At 43.5% G+C, this 21,479-nt stretch overlaps 1 protein-coding gene across 4 annotated transcripts in view; it reads left to right on the forward strand.

The window, feature by feature from the left end:
- Positions 1–21,479, forward strand: part of GRIP2 (glutamate receptor interacting protein 2) — a 637,553-nt gene that overhangs the window by 300,259 nt on the left and 315,815 nt on the right. Inside the window, exon 1 of one of the 4 annotated variants that reach the window (XM_060239635.1) lies at positions 17,285–17,489. The exons of 1 other annotated variant lie outside the window; for it this stretch is intronic. In XM_060239635.1, coding sequence (XP_060095618.1) covers positions 17,336–17,489 — 154 coding nt within the window. In that variant the 5' untranslated portion in view covers positions 17,285–17,335. Of the gene's footprint in view, positions 1–17,284; positions 17,490–21,479 lie in introns of those variants that run through there. 2 more of the 4 variants (XM_060239628.1, XM_060239627.1) reach the window with 2 other exon arrangements.

Consider the following 21,479-nt stretch of genomic DNA (forward strand, 5'->3'; position numbering starts at 1 on the left):
AGTTTTTATTTACTTCAAAGCCATTTTGTGGGGATTTAATTGAGGAAGTGGAACCACAAGAGGGTTAGGTGCGGGGGAGGGGGGGATGCTATCCCTGTGCCCCTCAGCTTGGGGCATTTATTAAGAGTGGGGAAGCAGAATAGGAGGAAATTTTTAGAAACCCCTCTCCAGTGTCCCCCCGTGCAGTTGGATGAGCAGCCCCATGTGGCTGATTTGGAGTAAAACAAAAATACAGATCTCCTGCGTCACAGCTAGGTCAACCCTAGGTAGGGCTTTTTTCCTGCTTTTCTGTCCAGCAGCAATAGTGGTGGCAGTACTCTGTGTAAGTACTGCAGGGATTTGATAGGAGTTACCTCCTAGACTGCACCACTGCTTTTAAAACAATCCAAGCCACTTCAGAAAGCCCTTGTGACTACCATTTGAGCCAAATAAAATTTACTTTCCCTTGAGCTCCTGTTCCATCCCTTTCCTAGATTCATTAACTGTGAATGCTTTCAGGCAGCCTCAGAGTCTGAGTGCTGGGACTAAGTATAAGCCTACTGACTGTTCGTTGACAATTCTTTGCTGCAGTGCTGATTGCATGTCCTGGCTAAGGTCAGCACGAGATCTGGCATTAAAGTCAACAGAGCTGGGATTTCATCTCAAATGACTGGTTAATTTCTGTAGTTTCAGTCTCCCTGCTGCTGTTAGCGTAATTTCCATTTGCTATAGTAAACAGGTGAAGAAAGCTAGCAAAGTTCAAGTCAATCACCAAAGCCAGCCCAAAATGGCACATCTCAAGGGTACTCTGTGAGTCAGCTGTCAAAACTGTCCACATGCTCAGCAATTAAAGAGCATCCTTTGGTGATACTATGTGAAAGACATTCACTTTACCCTGTGACTATATTGAATAAGACCTCTATAAGATTCACCCTACCACCAAAGCATCTGAGAAAAAGATTAGGAGGTAGAGCATTTATGCTTTGCATGCAGAAGGTGTCCGGTTCAGTCCCCAGCATCTCCAGTTCAAAGAATCGAGTGGTGGGAGATGTAAAAGGCACATGAAACTGCCTCACACCAAATCAGACCATTGGTCCACCAGGATCAGCCTTGTCTACTCAGACTGGCAATGGCTTCCCAGGATCTCAGGCAGAGGTCTTTCTCATCACCTACTGCCTGGTTTTTAAAACTGGAGATGAGCCTAGGACCTAATGCATGCCAAACAGAAGCTCTTCTGTGGACCACTGTCTGAGACCTGGAAAGTTGCTGCCAGTCAAAGTATACAATGCTGACCCTGACATACTGATTCAGTATAAGGCAACTTCCTGTAATAATGGGAGCAAAAGTGAGAACTTAGGGAGATGCTGGAGACTGAAAGGAGAATGCTGAATGGTTGAGAAGATAGCCATCAGATAGTAAAAGCAGACATTTTCATATTTCTGGCCTTCAGAGACAACTTTTCACCCATGCATACCAAAGCTGATTTCTATTGAATTATTCAGCAACAGCAAGAGTGGTGAAGAAGTCAATATGAAGTGGGTAAACCTTTTGTGGAATATAATAATTATTACATAGTAAGGACTACATAAATGGTATGATCATAGTGTTTCGCTTCTTTAAATAGTATCCAGAAACCCTAGCAGCTGTTTCACATGTGAAGTTGCCTGGGCTGAGTTAGACAATTCAAGATCGGTATTGCCTGCTCTGACTGGAAGCCTTGCCTGCTTTTGATAACTACTAAATTGGCAGACTGAAGATGGGAGTCAGTTATCTGACACTGAAAACTCATCCACATTTTATACTTTGTGGACAGTTAATTTCCATGTTAACTGGTTGTAGGGTGAATAGTCCATCTCTTCAAAGCCATATCACTGTGTCTAACTACATGGCACATGGTCCTGTTGTGTGACACCACTAGGTGTCTCATTGTGAATGTCAAGTCTGGGAATACTGAGGACTTGGCAATCCTAGCCTAAGATCACCTGGGGAGCTTAAGGGCTGAGAGGTGGAATGGACTCGTGTCTCTCCAGGCCAAGTCAGACACTGCACTGCACTGCATCTTTATGCAGTGTATTTTTTTGCCTGAACCTCCCATTCCATGGTTGAATAAACCCATGGAAATCCACCTATTGATGGGTAACTTCAGAATGTGTGACTGTGCTGGATTCCCTCCTTCGCTTTAAGGGTCTCAAATATCCTTTTTTAAATTGGCGTTCTATCAGATTTGATTAAAATGTTATGTTATTTGAGCATCATTGTTATATACCCTAACCTTAAGAGATACAGAAGCCTAATTAAAAAAAAAATTAAGAAGGAAGCAGGTTGTAACTAATATTCCTGCTTCATGTCAGGCTACATCCAGCACATTGCTAAGTGAGGTGGTATACTGACTGAAATTAGAGCATGTTTCGTTCCAGTTACTTTATATTTTCTTTATTCTTTTAATAAGACAGCTAGTGCTTTGCTAGTCTTTTTGAAGGGAAGGGGGAAAAGATGCTGTGGAAGTCATAATCTGAAAGCTTGAAAGTGTGTATTCTTGTTTTGCAACCTCATCTTTTCCTTGGTGTTAAAAAATCCCATCAATTCTCAGCTCAGAGAGTGGAGCTTCTGATCAGTGGCACTAAACTGCTGCATTCATTTCCAAATGTTCTCTCTTAAGAACATTAATAGCAACACAGTGTCTCACCGAGGCGTTCAGGCAATACCCCAGCTGCAAGACGTGGGCTTCAGCAATCAGGCAGTCTGGTAATTAATGGGAAGTGAAGTGCCAGCTGGAAAACACATAACTCTACAGGAAGGTGGGATGTGGGGAGATAATTTTGGAACATTTGATGAGCACAAAAGAGAAAAAATTTCTGCAGAGTTGTACCATAGACTTTTGAGATACCAAACATTCATAAATTAATGATATCTTATTCATTTGATTTTCATTGTAATTCCTCTTTGGGGGTTTCCCCACAATGCCTCTTTTAATAGGAATTCTTCTTTTCCTCTCCACTTATCTTTTATTTCAGATTATCTGAAGACTGTGCTTGTCACTTTGGTCGTCAATGATCAGTGATCAGATTGTTCCAAATCCAAAATATTCTAATCACTCAGGCTGTTATAGCAGAAAATGGACAATATTTCAAGAGGATCTTTGGGAGATTTATGAGCAGTCATAGAGAGGAAATCTCATTTCTCCCCCTCTTGCCAGCTAATGTTATCCTTACAGTTTTTGTGTCTTACAGTGGCAATCCAAAATGAAGCTTAAACTCCAATACTTTGTATTTTGTGTCCATATTACATTGGGGGTTACCTCCCTAATTATTTTTAAGTAAGATTATTCTGCAAACCTGGGATTTCCCTGAGAAGACTCAGCATGGGTTCTGTAAGGGAAGATCTTGTCTCACTAACCTGTTACAGTTCTTTGAGGGGGTGAACAAACATGTGGACAAAGGAGACCCAATAGATGTTGTTTACCTTGACTTTCAGAAAGCTTCTGATAAAGTTCCTCATCAAAGGCTCCTTAGAAATCTCGAGAGTCATGGAGTAAAAGGACAGGTCCTCTTGTGGATAAAAACTGGCTAATTAATAAGAAACAGAGAGTGAGTATAAATGGGCAGTCTTCGCAGTGGAGAACGGTAAGCAGTGGGGTGCTGCAGGGCTCGGTACTGGGTCCCATGCTCTTTAACTTGTTCATAAATGATTTGGAGTTGGGAGTGAGCAGTGAAGTGGCTAAGTTTGCAGATGACACTAAATTGTTCTGGGTGGTGAGAACCAGAGAGGATTGTGAGGCACTCCAAAGGGATCTGTTGAGGCTGGGTGAGTGGGCGTCACCGTGGCAGATGCGGTTCAATGTGGCCAAGTGCAAAGTAATGCACATTGGGGCCAATAATCCCAGCTACAAATACAAGTTGATGGGGTGTGAACTGGCAGAGACTGACCAAGAGAGAGATCTTGGGGTCGTGGTAGATAACTCACTGAAAATGTCAAGACAGTGTGTGATTGCAATAAAGAAGGCCAACGCCATGCTGGGAATTATTAGGAAGGGAATAGATAACAAATCAGCCAGTATCATAATGCCCCTGTATAAATCAATGGTGCGGTCTCATTTGGAGTACTGTGTGCAGTTCTGGTCGCCGCACCTCAAAAAGGATATTATAGCATTGGAAAAAGTCCAGAAAAGGGCAACTAGAATGATTAAAGGGCTGGAGCACTTTCCCTATGAAGAAAGGTTGAAACGTTTGGGGCTCTTTAGCTTGGAGAAATGTCGCCTGCGGGGTGACATGATAGAGGTTTACAAGATAATGCATGGGATGGAGAAAGTAGAGAAAGAAGTACTTTTCTCCCTTTCTCACAATACAAGAACTCGTGGGCATTCGATGAAATTGCTGAGCAGTCAGGTTAAAACGGATAAAAGGAAGTACTTTTTTACCCAAAGGGTGATTAACATGTGGAATTCACTTCCACAGGAGGTGGTGGCAGCTACAAGCATAGCCAGCTTCGAGAGGGGATTGGATAAAAATATGGAGCAGAGGTCCATCAGTGGCTATTAGCCACAGTGTGTATGTGTGTGTCCTTCACTATTAAATACATGTTGCTTCCACATATGGACAATTCTTCATTCTCCTTCATTCATTAAATCCAGAGGCATTCCCAGTGATAATTCAGCTTCCATGGGTGTGGGTGTGTGTGGATTCCCTGCAGTATCCACACATGCCTGCCATTTCACCCCTCTTGCCACAACAATGTTTTTTTGCCTTTCCTTTAAAGGTAGTAGCTAAACTGCTATGCTTTGACCTAGATAGCCCAGACTATTAGATCTTGGAAGCTAAGCTGGGACAGCTCAGGCTAGTATTTGGATGGGATATCTCCAAGGAATACCAGGGTTGTGATGTGGAGGCAAGTAATGGGAAACCACCTTTGAAGCCTCTTGCCTTGAAAACCCTGTGGGGTCTCCAGAAGTCAGCTGTGACTTTATGGCACTTTCCTCCACCATATAGTATAACAATGCTATATCTATAATAGGGTTACAATACCAGGTGGGGAAAGGGGATCCTTTGCTTTCATAGGCTCCTGCCTGCCAGTGACCCACCCCTGCAAACAGCAACATTGTGTACAGTGCGCTGATGTCACCTGGAAGTGGTGTCGGCATGTTGATGACATGGGGGTGTGATGCCCTGTTTTTTGAACAAAATTCTATGGTTTGAGGGTGATTTTTACGATAATGTTTTGCCCAAAAACTAGAGCATCACTCCCAACATCACGTCTGGGTGACATATGCACATTTCCCAACCTCCCTGCCTGCTCCTGGAATTGCCCCACCCCCCAAATCCCCCTGCTAGTGCAACGATTGGGCCTGGCAACCCTAGCTATATATCTACTGCCAATTAAAAAAAATAGCCTCCCAAAGGATGTTGTGGATGGCACAAGGAAAAATGGCATGAGATATGGTGTTTGATGTGGGCTGGGAGGTGTGGAAATCCTCACCTTTTCATTCATATGAATCCCGAAGCTGTTTTGAGAATAATCTTTCAGGAAAAAGCATCCCAAGGCAGAGTTGGGAAAACATGGCCAAGGAAAATACAAAAGGTAGACTACTTCACAACAATCTAATGCAGAATCTCCACAATAGGGGGGTGGGGGTTTAGAACACAACAATGAATGGGGGCAGGGGCTTAGAGCATGACTTCTGTATGGAAGAAACCCACTTCCTGGGGACCAGGGGTCCATAAAAATTAATATGTATTTATTTACTGGATTTGTATCCTGCCCTTCCCACTAGCAGGCTCAGGGGCGGGGGAGGGGTTCCATCACAGAGTCACAACATTAAAATCACATTTGCAGATTAAAATACATCTAAAATGTTCAGAACAGCTAATTGGTGCCTCAACAGATACAGACAGTTGCATCCCAGGTGGTCATTCAGGTCTGAGGTCATTAGAGGGGAGGCATGATAGAAAGGAGACACCCACTGCCTCAACTAAAGGTCTGATGGAAAAGCTCCATTTTACAGGCCCTCTGGAACTGTAGTAGGTCCCACAGGGCCCTGATCTCTATTCTGGCCTCCTGGCTGTACTCTGAATTGGATCTGGTATTCAATAGGCTGTCAGTGCAGTTCACACAGCGCAGGGTGGATACATGTCCACATAGATGAAATCAGCACCCATGCTGCTGTGTTCTGCACCAACTGCAGTTTCTGGAGCAGAGTCGAAGGCAGCCCCACATAGAGAGAGCTACAATAATCCAGGTGACCACTGCATTGGTCACTGTAGCCAGGTCACGGGGGGCAAGATATGGGACCAACTGCTTGATCTGTCTCAGACTGAAGAAGGCAGACCTGGCAGTGGTGGTAACCTGAGCCTCCATAGACAGTGAGGCATCCAGGAACAACCCCAAGCTCTTCACCATCAATACCAACACCAATGGTGCCCCATTGAAAGCTGGGAACCTGATTCCCAATCCCAGTCCTCCACAACCCCTCTGCAGGATCTCCATTTTTGATGGACTCAGTTTCAGTCAGCTCTGTTGCAGCCATCCAGCCACAGTTTATAATGCCCCACCTAGATCTTCTGGGGCAGAGTTGGGGTGGCCATCTATCAGTAGACAGAGCTGGATGTCATCTGCATTTTGGTGACAACCCAGCCCATACCTCCAGATAATCTAATCCCCCTCCCAAGAACCATCCTCTGTCCCTGACCTTGGAGAAAGGAGGCCAACCGCTGTAAGACAAGCCCCCATACCCCCATATCAACGAGGCGTCATGGTCGATCATATTGAATGCTGCTGACAGGTTGAAAAGTATCAGCAGTGCCAATCTGCCTTGATCCAGATGTCTCTGGAGATCATCCGGCAATGTGACCAGCACCATCTCCATTCCATGGGCAGGGCAAAAGCCAGACTGAAAGGGATCCAGGATGTTAGCATATAAAATTAATATGTGAGATTAGATTAGTGTTGATCTCTGCTGCCCAGACCCATGTTGTCTGTTTTTTAGAGGGCTCCTTGTTGAGTCTTAATCTCTTGTCGGTTAAGCAGTGAGATGGCCAAGGGGCAACGTAGTTGGGCTGTGTTTAGAACATCAATTGGCCTTAATCCAGCCCTGATGTTCCATGAATGGAAATCTGCAGAAACACTCCATTGGATCCAACCCATTATTTGCCACAGTGTTTTTAGTAGCATTGTCGATGGCCCTTATAGATAACTTCTTGCAGCAGAAACTGTTTTATGTAGGTGTTTTACCTGGTATTTATATTCAAAAAACCTTTTGGTCTTGTTGTATTTTTATATTGTTGGTTTCTTTTACTTAAAAGTAAAAGTAAAGGTAGTTCCCTGTGCAAGCACCAGTCATTTCCGACTCTGGGGTGACATTGCTTTTGCAACGTTTTCACAGCAGACTTTTTACGGGGTGGTTTGCCATTGCCTTCCCCAGTCAACTACACTTTCCCCCCAGCAAGCTGGGTACTCATTTTACCGACCTCGGAAGGATGGAAGGCTGAGTCAACCTCGAGCTGGCTACCTGAACCAGCTTCCACTGGGATCGAACTCAAGTCGTGAGCAGAGGGTTCCGGACTGCAGTACTGCAGCTTTACCACTCTGTGCTACCGGGCTCTTTGGCTTCTTTTACTTACTGCTGTATTATTTTACAGTTCCTAACTAACCATGTCTTGGATATAAAAGAAAATAACAAGCTAGGTTTTCTAGAGTTTTTCTGATACTGAAAATAAGGGGAATTTTAGATACCCATAAGAGGGAGCAGAAATACCAGCGAGGGTTGTTGAAAAATGAAATGAGGTCTGGCTCTCTTTTCACTGAGATTTTAAAAAATTTAATAAACCAGTAGATATGACCTCTAATTATCATGACCCTTTTTTCTTTTGGACACTAGGTAAAAATGACAATCATGCCCATCTGTGCAAAGAGTGAATACTTGACCTTACCTTTGGAATCAATACTGAAGTAGAAAGGGTCTGTACAGGACTTTGTCATATATATATATTGCTAATTAAAGAGGACCTTTTCCATCTCCAGTGATACTGTTCCCAAGGTGATTGTGAATGAGTTAAAATGTTTCTTTGCTGTAGACAGACTTGGACAGAAAAGGTTAATCAAACGATGTACTCTAGGGAAGAGGAAACTGGAGGATCTGTAATAGGCCAAGTATTGATTTTATGGTTTCATATTTCATATTTTTCTGGCAAGTAGGAGTTAGTCTTGCAAGGGGTTGAGTTTCCATTGGGCTTACTTATAATAAAGGTCACTCAGGGGCATTAATACCTTACTATGCCTTTTGCTAACAGAAAAGTAAAGAAAATAGAGGGATACGAGAGGCAGGTTTGATTAAATTTGTGTCATCATTTGATTGAGTAATCTGTAGCTATTTGCCAAAAAGCTGTTTTCATTGATTGTATATGCTATTATCTGGGACCTTCTGTGGTGGAATGATGGGGAGATCTTACTTGGGAGCAAGTGGTTAGTACTGATGGTCTTTTTGGTCCTTTTTGGATAAAGAACGGGACAGGAAAACCTGTAAACTAGAGGTGGCATCTGCGTTATTGTTATTGGTGAAGACATGAATGATTCATATATGAAATGAAAGATGTAGGGATAACAGGCATCTGGGCATGCTCTAGTGGAACTATTATCAAAACTTGTCAACTACCACACTACTATGTGGATATATTTCAGCTTTTACAAAGTTGTTACTCAAATGAAGAGTAATAAGCATCATATCCTAAAATGTGTTGTCCTTTTGGGATCTGCATTACTGTAGAGTAGTGCCAAAGCCTTTTTGTAAGCATAGAACTTCTGTTAGGAGGACAGGAGGTCTTTTTTTTTTTTTGCAATAATAGTAATTAGTTCTCTCTAGTTGTTAGCTTTTTGCCTTGTCAGGCAAAAGGCTACCCTACAATCTACTGACTCACATAATGGCCATTCCCTTATCATTTAACCTCAAAATAAATTAAGAGTAATGTGAACTGTGGGTGGGTTGCTCTTTTAAACAAGCTTAAAAGGAACCTTGTAAAATGGTCCACCAATCTGATGTGATGGTGGAAATTTGAAGAAGAGTTGGCTTTTATACCCCACTTTTCTCTGCCATAAGGAGTCTCAACACAGTTTACACTCTTCTTTCCCTTCTCTCCCCACAACAAAGGTAGGTGGGGCTGGGAGAGTTCAGAGAAAACTGTGACTCACCCAAGGTCACCCAGCAGGCTTCATTTGAAGAAGTTGGGAATCAAACCTCCTTCTCCAGATTATAGTTTTAGCCAAACTGGCTCTTGAGATTTTCAAGAAAATTGATTGCAATATAACACTGATTCTCCAGACCCAACATTTCTTAACATTCAAGTCTTTCCCCCTCATATGTCCATATTCTGTTAACAGACACATATTTTTTTCAAACTTGTGATCACCCAAATAATTTTTGATGTTGCCACAGGCTACTTATATATAGCTGAGGGACCATATATAGCTGGGGGACCATCAAATCCACAAAACTTCATTGTACATTCTGGGAATGAAGTTTGAAGGCTGCGACTTTGAAATAGAATAAGGAGAATCAAAAAGGCAGGCTATCTAATGAAAAGGACTTCACTGTAATCAACTGAATGAAGCTAAACAAAAAAGAGGGCTGCCTACTCAAATAACGTACTGAGGCAGGATCTTGCATATCCAGCATGTCTAAGGAGCTTCATTACAGCAGCTGCATGGAGAATTTTTTCCTTCCTTTTGCGTCCACCTGAATCTCTCAATGAAATAAATTGCAAGGGGGGGGGGAATCTAAAGTCTTACATTCTTTACTGAGGCTGGGGAATTGTCTGCTGCTTCCAGCCCTTCCATTACGCAAGCTTTCGTTACGGCCCTGCGACATTTTTATATTGATGTCAGTGGAATTAGCAGCAGCAAACTGAGCATGAATCATACACCTAAATGAGGAAATAGCAGTACTAATTGCATTGTGGGGGATCTGTTTGGAGGAGGCAGGCAGGCCTCCAATGTACCCAGAGACATTAATTCATGCTGTGGATTAATGGCCCACAAACAATCACAATAAGTTTAGAAAAGCAAATCTGCTTGGGAACCAAGAGGCCTTGGTGGTGGAAAGGGCAGGTGTTGCCTCACTGTTTTATAAGCCACAAAACAGGCACATTTATTTCCACATAGCTCTGCTCACAACTTGAATTCAATCCCATCAGAAGCTGGGTTCAAGTAGCCGGCTCATGGTTGACTCAGCCTTCCATCCTTCCAAGTTTGGTAAAATGAGTACCCAGCTTGCTGGAGGAGAAGTGTAGATGACTGGGGAAGGCAATGGCAAACCATCCCGTAAAAAGTCTGCGAAGAAAACATTCTGAAATCAGCGTCACCCCAGAATTGGAAATGACTGGTGCTTGCACAGGGGATAACCTTTACCTTTATTACCACTAACACTACTACCCTGTATTCTACCACTCCACTAAGCAATGTTTGAAGCCATGTTTCACCTTAAGAACTCCCCTGCCCAACTTAAATGGCATGGCTCCAACAAAAAAGCCACTTGAGTTGGAAGCAGGATCGTTAGGCTGGAGGAACTTTCTGCAGAACCAATACTGCCAAGGTAGTCAAATGGATGTTTGGTGTTCCTCATAGCTGTCTTGCCTATTTACATTCGGCTTTAGAATGTTCACAATGCTTTAAATATGCTTGGGGATGGAGAAAATGTCAGGAACATCTGCATTTGCCAGTGCCTTCCTCTGATGGCTGCATTGATCTGGCCTAGAGTTGCCAACCTCCAGAGGGGACCTGGAGATCTCCCAGAATTACAACTGCTCTCCATACCAGAGATCATTTCACCTGGGGCAAATGACTACTTTGGAGGGTTGTACCCTGCTGAGGTCCTTCCCCTCCCCAGGCTTAACCCCAAATCTCCAGGAGTTTCAAAACCCAGAGATTGGCAGCCATAATCCAAGCCATATCAATAATCCTTATAACAAACCTGTACAATACCCACTGAGTGCAGGGCAGAGCTGTGAACTGGTGTCATCCTAATTCATTGCTTTGTCTCTTAGCCATTATGCTACACCCACACAAGGAAACCATTTAAGGCCTTCCTCTACAAAAGGGTGAGATTTGACTGACAGAAGTAGCCTTTTAATAATGATCTTTGCCAGGGAATGCAGCATGCTTGCTTTTGTTAACAGGTGATATCATCACAGAATACTTCAGAGCACTCTGCCTAATATTTTATCGAATGACAGTTCACAAAAGTAAAGTGATCCATTGGCCTTCAGTGAACAGTTTTGACAAGCATCTCTCTTTGCTTGCATGTGTACACGCACACCATCTGGCCTTTACCCTAAGGGAGGAACAACTGACAGACCAGGATTCAGATCTGTATTTTTTTCCACATTTCATGAACACCCCCCCCCCCAAACAAACAAACAAAAACCTGACCAGGCATGCAGAAAAACAATCAGATTCCAGATTAAATCATCATTGCTTGTGTTGTGGGTGTTTATAAAATGTAAGCACTGGCCTCTATCTGTCAAAGATGTTCTCTTCAACCCCTTGGAGAAAGTAAACCTTTTGATTTGCCACACATCAGGCAGGAAAAGAGGAAATGAGGCAAAGCCTGGGTCCAGAGGCCTTGCCACTCTGGGCAGACAAAGGCTCACAACTAGAGATCCCAGCCTCCAGATGGGATCAGGGACTCCTCAGAATTACAGAGCATCTTTAGGCTACAGTATTGTATCCCACTGAGGTCTGTCTTCTCCATGCTCCACCCCAGAAGTTCTGAAACCTGGAGCTGTCAACCCTACTTCCTGCCCCCTACCAGCAGCTGCGAGCGGGGGGGGGGGGGGAGGCTGACAACCCTACCCAAGACCTACAGATGAGAAGGGACTGCTAGACATAGTGTTGCCAACTTCCAGGTGGGACCTGGAGTTGTCCCAGAATTACAGTTGATCTCCAGATTACAGAGCTCATTTCCCCTGAAGAAAATGAATGCTTTGGAGGGTACACTCTATGGTATTATACCCCACTGAGGTCCCTCCCCTCCCTAAGCCCTGCCCTCCCAAAGTTCCACCCCAGATCTCCAGGAATTTCCCAATCTGGAGCTGACAACCCCCTGCTGAAAGGTAAAGTTCATTGGTCAGTATATACAAACAGAACCTGCATTGGAATTTAGGGGCCAACAGATACCTTGTATAGGAACCTGCCCAACCAGAGATGTGTGGCACTTATAGACAAGGGCAGCTCAAGCCTACTCCAAGTGCTGTCCTTTTGTGCTGCTTCACCGTCTGCAAGGTGGCTTGCAGTATCAGCCAGCTGACACCTGAGGCCAACAGAGAAGGCCTGTTGCAGTGGAATGGGAACATGCCCCTTGAAAATGGTGGCCATCTGGGTGAAGGCAGACTACAGAAGTAGCCTCCTTTATACTTGAGCCAGGAAGCAGAGTGCCCAGGGGTGAGGGACATACTTCCTTGATACCCCTGCCAATTTGGAATTCCAGAACAGCTTTTTACTTTGCTTGGGTATCAGACTGGCTATCCTTATAGGATAGCAGGGTAGAAAAAAGAGAGTCTTATAAAGAGAAGACCGCAGATATATACCCCGCCCTTCTCTCTGAATCAGAGTCTCAGAGTGGCTTACAATCTCCTTTATCTTCTTCCCCCTCAACAGACACCCTGTGAGGTGGGTGGGGCTGAGAGAGCTCTCTCAGAAGCTGCCCTTTCAAGGACAACTCTTGCAAGATCTATGGCTGACCCAAGGCCATTCCAGCAGCTCCAAGTGGAGGAGTGGGGATTCAAACCCAGTCCTCCCAGATAAGAGTCTGCAACCTTAACCACTACACCAAACTCTCAGAAGAGGTAGGACAGTTCTATGGAAGACATGCTATCAACCTTGGAGACCTAGCTGGGTAGAGCCAAAGTACTTTTAATGTTCAGATGCTGTACCTCCACAGGTATGCAGAGTTTCTTTTGAATTGGATTGTGATCATTCTAGCATTACAATAATGTTATTAGGCATAGAAATGGTCCTTCAGGCATTCCTTTATGTTGCTCATTGGCAAGGAAATACCTGTTACCCTGCAGCTCCCTGGGCCAGCTTTTATTATACGAGAAAAGTGCTGTTGCTGATTAGGCCCCGCTAGTGGTAACATGAATTGATTGTGTCAGCTCTAACTAATGAAGCCGGAAGCTGATAAAATGACTATTACATCGGTTTGGCATTATTAGCCTCATTGCTAATTATGTAGACACAACTGCAGTGCTAGCGTTAGAATTAACCATCAAAATAAAATGGAATTGTAGTCATAAATCTTGTTGATGAGGAATTTATGAAGGATTATTGCCACTGGCCAAAAAAAAAATCAATCAATACATCAGTACAAATAGAAAGGTGGCTCTGAATCATTATGTAGAAACAGAATTTGGGCAAGGACAGCTGTGATGGACTGCACTTTTTAAAAGCTTAGAAGTGCTGTACAAACAGCTAAAGGACTGTGAAGGGTTAATTCTTCACAGAAACAGAGTCTTGAGTGACAGGCTGCTTCAATGAGGTTGCCAGGTCTGACTCAGGAAATATCTGGGGAGTGGGACTTTGGGGATGAAGCCATGAGACTTTCCCATTCCCTAAATAAATAAATACACAGCAGTGCAATTCCCCTGAATACAGTCTTCATTTCCTCCTCCTCTTTTTTTGCCTACCCTGGCAGCTGCAATTCCACTAAATAAAAGTGAAATTTGTCATATCACCACAAATCCTCTTGTCAGGCATTGGAAGCAGTTCCAAGCATGACTATTTTTAAGGGACACACACACACTCAAAAAAGCAGCCAAAATAAACACAGTTTACAATCCCACACTTTTGTGTGATCTCAATTGGGGTAATTTACTCACTGGGAGCTGCTGAATGTAACAATCTGCTGTATTCAACCAGCTTCTTCAAACACAGGAACACAAATGGAGAGCAGCCTAGGGGGTGGAGTTTTCCTCCTTCCCATAATCAGATTCTAGCTAACTCTTTACTATCCATTTTACTGTAGAAATGACTTCTGAAGCAAATCCAAAACAAACAGAGGGACTGTGCTTGCTTCTGTGCCTTTCTCACAGACTGATTCACAGCCACATGGCTCTGCCTGCTCACCCTGCACCCCCTGTAACTTTTCTCAGTTGATTTAAAGGCATATACACATTTGGAAACACAAAGAGTTGCAAGCATCTCCTAACCCTGCCAAGATTTAAAGACACATGGGGGGCTGTTGGAGAGGGGCTTCCCCCTGCCAGCCAGCTAACTGCCAGTGAGAAGGAGCCTGCAGAATCGGGGGGATCCCCTTCCCAGATCTGGGGACTGGCAAGCCTAAATCTGATTTGTTAGCATCAACTGAACAGAGAAAGACTTGAGAGCTGCATGCTGAGGAGAGAGTCCATCATATTTCTGCCTTGACTGAGTTGAGTCAGTTTTTGATTTCAGCTTAGCTGAGAGCAATTTTACACAGATGGAGAACTGGGGGGGAAGTTGGCAATGAAGTTTGGGAAGTGGGGACAGACTCCCATTGGGCCAAAGAAAGATCTTCTAGTGAGAGGAGAATTTCCCTACCCAGTCAAGTAGGGAGTTAGCTCTGAAGAATGGAAAGATTGGTTTGATTAGAAACTGCCTTTGGAGACCTTAAGAGTCAGTTAAAAACTCAAGATAAGTATTGGTGTTTCAAGAGAAGAGGTTTGGGTACTGGAAAGAGTGCACCTCTCAACATTAAGATTTTAAGCAACTGTGAAAAGCTTAAGAAACTCTCATTAGCCTAAAATATAAGAACTAAAGTCTGTGAATATACTAATTCTGCCTAAGAGTTAACTACATTGAGTTACCTGATAAATTTTACCCCTGATTTCACCTGACCTTTCCCCTTTATGTTGAATAAAATATCTTGTTAATTTGGAATATTTATTTATATGTATAAATTTCTATTCTGCTTCCCAGCATGTGGGCTCAGGGCAGATCCCAACACAGTATAAAAACCATTAAAATAATTCAATAATTTAAACAGTTAAGCCAATATAAGGTAGCACTGTCAATAGGTGCAGTGTGTAAAATAGTTGGTAGAATGAGTACCCAGCTTGCTGGGGTAAAGTGTAGATGACTGGGCGAAGGCAATGGCAAACCACCCCATAAAAAGTCTGCCAAGAAAACGGCATGATCTGACATCGCCCCATGAGTCAGTATTTACTTGGTGCTTGCACAGGGAACTAACTACCTTTACCTTTTTAATATATCTAGGTGTGTGTGTATATATACAGGTGTATATAGGTGTATAAAAGCTTCTCAAATGTCATTTAAGTCATATAAGTTAAAAGGGGTTTCCATTCTTTCCTTCACTCAGGTTCCTGGGCTGTTATACTGTGTCAGGATGGGACAGCCAAAATTATTCATGAAAGAAGAAAACAGATAATTAGGGTGGCTTAGTCATAGAAGGGAAAGAAAAATGGAGAGAAGATCTTGCCTCTGAGGGAAGTGGGCAGGGCTGTCATAACAACTTTTCATAATGAAAAGAGAAAAATGGCGGCTGCTGAAATTCTCTCTTCTGTACATTTCTAAAAGATGCAGGGACCTTGCCTATTTTGTCTACAGCTAAGTTTGCCAGTCTCTAGATTGTGGCTGGAGATCTCCTGGAATTACAACTGGTCACCAGTTTACAGAGATTAATTCCCTGGAGAAAATGGCTGCTTTGGAAGATGGAGTCTATAGCATAGCATTATATCTCACTGAGGTCTTTCCCTTACCCAAACCCCACCCTCCCCAGTTTCCAGAGCTGACAACCTTACATACAGCCAAGGATATGTGCTTCTTTAGGAGGAGATGGTGGTATCTACACCTACTGACTTGCTACTATCAGTCAGAGATGGCTTTGAATTTGGGGCAGGATCTGGATGCTGAGTTTGAGAACATGCATGGGGACAGAAATACTAGAGTAACACATGTCTCTTGAAAAAACAGAAGTCTGGTGACACCTTAAAGACTAACAACATTTTTTTCTCATTCCAGCTGAATCTGAAGAAATCAGCAGTGACTCATGAAAGCTCATACCCTGCCACAAATTTTGTTAGGCAAAGTTGATACTGGACTCTTGCTCTTTTCTACTGCTACAGATAGACTAACACAGCTACTCATCTAGAACATTTTTTTCCAGCATGATTGATTTTAAAAAACCATTAATTTCTGCTTGACCTGGCTCCTGGATTGTGCTGGCCCTGGTGCTACCATCAAAAATTATCCTGGTATGATGAGTGGGGCTGGCTATGGCTGTTGATGCTTACTCTAACCTTGGCAGTGCAAGGGCACAACTTTCACTTCTGACCCCATACTTATGCATGCCAGTGATATGTATCTATTGTGCCACTAAGGCTGCTGGAGTGTCACATGAGTGTAAGTGGGTAATGAGTCACCTCACATTAGTGTTTCAACATTATCTCAGTCCCTCCAACCACTGCCTTAGCTCAGGATCAAGCTAAAAGTGGTTGTGGAATTCTGGCTTGGCTCAGACTGTAGAGCAAACTCCCTCTCCCCGCCCCCATCTTGTGCATCTAGAAGAGTGGTTTCGTGATATGCCTAAGTGTTATAATTCTTTTTCTTCTTCTTCTGTCTTTGGAATGAACCAATTATTCGCAGATGGATTTCTGATTTTTCCCATTAATTGGTTTTGCAGCTTCACAAATCATGGCAAACCTGGGGTGACATTTCTCAGTAGGCAATTTCACTTCCAAAGGGCTAATTGAGTCATAGGCCACAATATGATAAGTGAAAGTTAACTGAGGTCACAAAATAAGCATGGTATGACTAGTGGGGAACAAGAGACTATGTGGGGTACCTTTCTTCCACATCTCAACTGATATTTTGTTCTCTGTGCTGACTATTTCTAACCCTTCGAGCAAGTCTTCTTGTGTTGGGGAAGAGTCGCTGCTTCTTCTGTACCAGCACTGACTCTTTATGCCCGCAGAACATTTGAAATCTGCCAGAATGTATACAGTGTTGAAAGCAGACACTGGAAACCTTGTAAAATGAGCTTGCTGCCTTTCAGAGTTGTTTGCTCTCACAAGTTCCCAGCAAAGAGCTCTATGCGCTCGCACTTTTGAGAGTGCCACAGCGGGCTGTGGTTTCATGCCTTGTTCTTTTTTTTCTTTCTCACCACATGCTTCCATTGAGTGATGAAAAGATTTTGTGCTACCTTTTTGTACAGCTATGCCTACGCTTGTGGGTGTCACTGAAATGACTAGGCTTTTTTTAAAAATAGACTTAATGCCATTCCGTTTTTTTTAAAGGAACCAAGATTGCTAAAATGTAGGCTCCCAGAAGATTTTGTAGATCTTGTGCTTTCTCTTTCTCTCTGCGGTGGTGTGGACCAATGAAGAAAGTTACGAAGGTCTTCCAGATCGTTAAAAAGTCCTCAAGAAGGAGGCGATGGAAAGAGGAACTCGGGGTGGAGGAGGAGGAGGAGTTGGAAAGCCAGGGATCCTGTGAGCAAATGGGTTTGTGCAATCTGCATCTCTGTGGCAGGGGTAAGGAAAATGTATTAATGAGACTGCTAATTGTCTAGCATTTCATGGCAGGTGGTGATTTTTGTCAAGGTTTCTAAGCCCATTGACAGATGATGCTTAAAGTGAGATATGGGTATGTTTACTTAATATGTTTGCTTAATGTGTGGGACTTATACTTTAAATATGAATCTTACATTGGCTGGAATTAGGGCTGAATGTAAGCTTCTCTTGCACGTCTCATTTCTTTTTCATTGCTGATGAAAATTATTTGAGGCATTTGAGCAGCACACGCCTCGACGCTTTACTCTTCCAAAAGATGCCCTCGCTGTTGCTATCACGTGAAATTACAGAACAATACTAAGATATGCCAACAGAATTGCAGGATGCTGTTTTCTGGTTTTGGTCCATCAGGTTTCTATACTGACACTCACTGAAATAATGGCATTTTAAAACCTTTTTGGGGTGCATTAATCCATGTGATTGTGCATAGAAATGAGCCTGAAAATTAGGAAACCAGTGCTTTTAAAAGACTTGTAAACTGCTGTCATGTGATGTCAGTGGAAAGTATTTTAAAAAGCCACACAAGATATCCAAATGAAATGCCAATATGGAAAAAGAAGTTAGTGTATTTAGCAAATGTACTCAGGCCCCTTATTCAGGCTGACAGTATGGGTGCTTTCACATGGCGACCATTTGCAAGTGGATTTTTCCATTTCACACAGTAAAATCTAATAGTAAATTGTATTAAAATGGATTATTTAGTGTGTGTGAAAGCACCCTATGAAAATTCTGCTGTGCCTTAACCACAATGGATATTCTGTTTACAGTTAGTTCCCTTTCATACTCTGTCCTGCATTCGCCAGTGGTGTACTTTTGACTCAAAGCTGTTTGTACCCTCACTTGCATGAATTCCCTGGAAAGGATCACACGGCTTTAACTGGCTTTAACTGCTAAGGATGGTCCAACTCCTGCAGCCACATTTCCATTTCAGATGCCTCATGAAGGCCAATGCAACTGGCACCCTCTGCCAACTCATTTTCTTCAGGGAATGCCAAAGTGTTTGGGTGAAAAGCCAACTCTTTGAAGTGAGGTTCAATTCTGTGTTTACTCTACTTTCAGGACCAATGTGCAAAGTAGTGCCATGCTGCTTAATGTTGAACAAGTGTATGTGACATTTTAAAGTATTTTTAATATTTATAAGTATCAAGAATTCTTGAGCAACGAGCTGTATTTCATGGCCATTTCACACGTTATGTTGCAGCAAACCCAAATTTACCATCAAGCCTGTCAAAGTCTCCTTTCTCAAATCACCTCCTCCCTCTTTGTCTCATGGCCTACCTGTGAAAAAGTCACTTTTGGGTTCCAAGAACCACTGAGATACATTGTCTAGCCAGAAATATGAGATGCTGTGTCATGGATACATACATACCTTGGGTGTGTAAATGTGGTGTCAGGGCTGTTGTAGAATGTCCCCTTAAGGGGATAAAATTTGGTGGCTGCATGACAGTGCATCTGTGCAGGTGCACAGATCTTGAGGGGATGGGCACAAGTATAATGAGTCTTCTGAGAAAACTGCACAGTTTTTGTAAAAATGTATAATTTATTATTCATTAAGATACCTGGGGGTTGCCCATCTCTCATCAAATAGCGAAGAAAACCAGGAAGCCAAAGACAGCTGGAGGAAGATAGGCTACCTTAAACTCCAATGCTATAGCACCATGCATATTTCTCTCTCTCTCTCTGCTTACTTTCCGTTGTCCCAAAATCCTGTAAGGCAGGGTTTCTCAAACTCCCCCCCCCCCCGCGTGGCCCAGTTATTTTTACACTTCTCCTTCATGGCCCACTAAAATTTGGGGGTGGAGCCAGGAGACTTTGGGGGTGGAGCTGGGAGATAGGAATTATGTCATTTCCTGTGGTTTCACTTCCAGATGTCACTTCTGGGGCACACTGAACTAAAACTCCACCTCTTCCTGTGATGTCACTCCCAGGGCACCCCCCCAAACCTTCCTCTTCTTCTGAAGTAACTTCATTTTCAGAAAAATCTCTCTGAAACTCATCCTGAGCCAAATGGAGGTGGAAAGTGGGTGGTCTGCAAGTTTTTCATACATTCTCAGGGTCCTCTCTTTCCACCCCCACACCTGCATGCATCTATCTTTGCCAGTTTGGTGTAGTGGTTAAGTGTGTGGACTCTTATCTGGGAGAACCGGGTTTGATTCCCCACTACTTCACTTGCACCCGCTGGAATGTCCTTGGGTTAGCCATAGCTCTGGCAAAATTATCCTTGAAAGGGCAGTTACTGTGAGAGCCCTTTCAGCCCCACCGACCTCACAGGGTGTCTGTTGTGGGGGAGGAAGATAAACGAGATTGTGAGCCGCTCTGAGATTCTGAAATTCAGAGTGGAGGGTGGGATATAAATCCAATATCTTCTTCTATCTGTTTGTGTTCTTCTCTAGCTTGCAAGCACTCCTAATCCCCGTGTTCAATTGCCTGCACCACCTACACACCCCTTCCTCAACAGCACTGGCCAGTGTATGCAGTTGGGAGTACTGTTGCCATTGCCATCAGGAATCCCAGCACTGTGTACCACCCACACTGGGCCCTGGCAGCTGCTCTACCTCAAAATATGCTGACACATTTAGTAGGCCCTTCCTTCAGCTGCTACTACTGGGATCCTGCCTCAAGCTACACCCAAGCTTGCTTGGTTTCAAGAAAATCTTTTGACAGCTATTTTTCATACTTTTTCTTGGCTGAAACACTGGGAAATTGCTGTGAAAGGTAGCAGAGAATTGTACTGCAAATAATGAATTAATTTCAAATTATATGAAGTTCATACAAGCTTTTCTGCAGTTATCCCAAAAAGGATATTTATGAGGGGCTTGCAGCTTTTTACTGGCTGTGTTTCCTATGCCTTTAAAAGCAACCTGTTGTGCAGATATTTAGCCAGTGAACTTCTTTCATCCTTTTTAATATCTACAGGAGGAGTTTACCGTATTTTTCGGACCATAAGGCGCTCCAGACCATAGGACGCACCTTCCTCCTGGGGGCTATCCGCTGCCTCCACCTCCAATCCCGGCGCTTCCCCCGCGCCTGCCTGCCTGGCTCCAGCTTCTTCCAGCAAGCGCTGGGATCGCTCCACGCTGCCCCCACCGCAAACCCAGCGCTTTGCGAGCGCCGGCTGCGGAGAGGGCAGCGTGCTTCCTCCGTGCCTGTCTGCCTGGCTCCAGCTCTGACGCTTACAGCAAGCGCCAGGATCGCTCCCTCTGCCCTCCAATCCCAGCGCTTGCTTTAAGCATCAGAGCTGGAGCCAGGCAGACAGGCATGGAGGAAGCACACTGCACCCTCCACAGCCGGCGCTCGCGAAGCGCTGGGTTTGTGGAGGGGGCGGGTGCTTCCTCCATGCTTTCTAAATGCTTCTAATGCTGGTGTTTTTTAATTATGTTGTTTTTAATGAGACTGTGATTCTGGGAGCGCTTGACATTAACTTTTTGGAGAGGTGGAGGTTAGGTCTTCCTTTAAGCAATCAGCCTTCCCCCCCCCCCCCTTTATCTCCCTGATTCTGCATGTCACTACATCTTTTTGTTACCACCTGAAGAATTGGGAAGGCTGAAAAACAGCTTTTCCTTATTCTGTGTAGCAAGGAAATTAGAATTAAAGGCTCAGGCCAGTTTTAACCACAGACACAATACAGAGGAAATTGCAAGTGTTCCTGATATAGGTCATAGCTCTTTTCAGCATTGAGATTTAATGACATGTTTTTGTATAATATTGTATACAGTGCTTATTTTGTCACAATGCAGGGGATTTCTCCTTACACATCTTCCTCATGCAGTCTTTATCTACATAATTAACTTTGGCTTTTATTTATGGCCTTAGCACCTTATCGTGCTTATATTGCACAGTATCAGTTTTGAGACTGGGCAAAAGGGTTGGCCTCATTTTATAGAAAAATAACAGAGGCACAGAGAGGATAAAACACAGTGGATAATTTAACCATATGTTTGCTGAATGCTT

Source organism: Heteronotia binoei, chromosome 5, assembly GCF_032191835.1.
Source record: "Heteronotia binoei isolate CCM8104 ecotype False Entrance Well chromosome 5, APGP_CSIRO_Hbin_v1, whole genome shotgun sequence".
Taxonomy (NCBI): domain Eukaryota; kingdom Metazoa; phylum Chordata; class Lepidosauria; order Squamata; family Gekkonidae; genus Heteronotia; species Heteronotia binoei.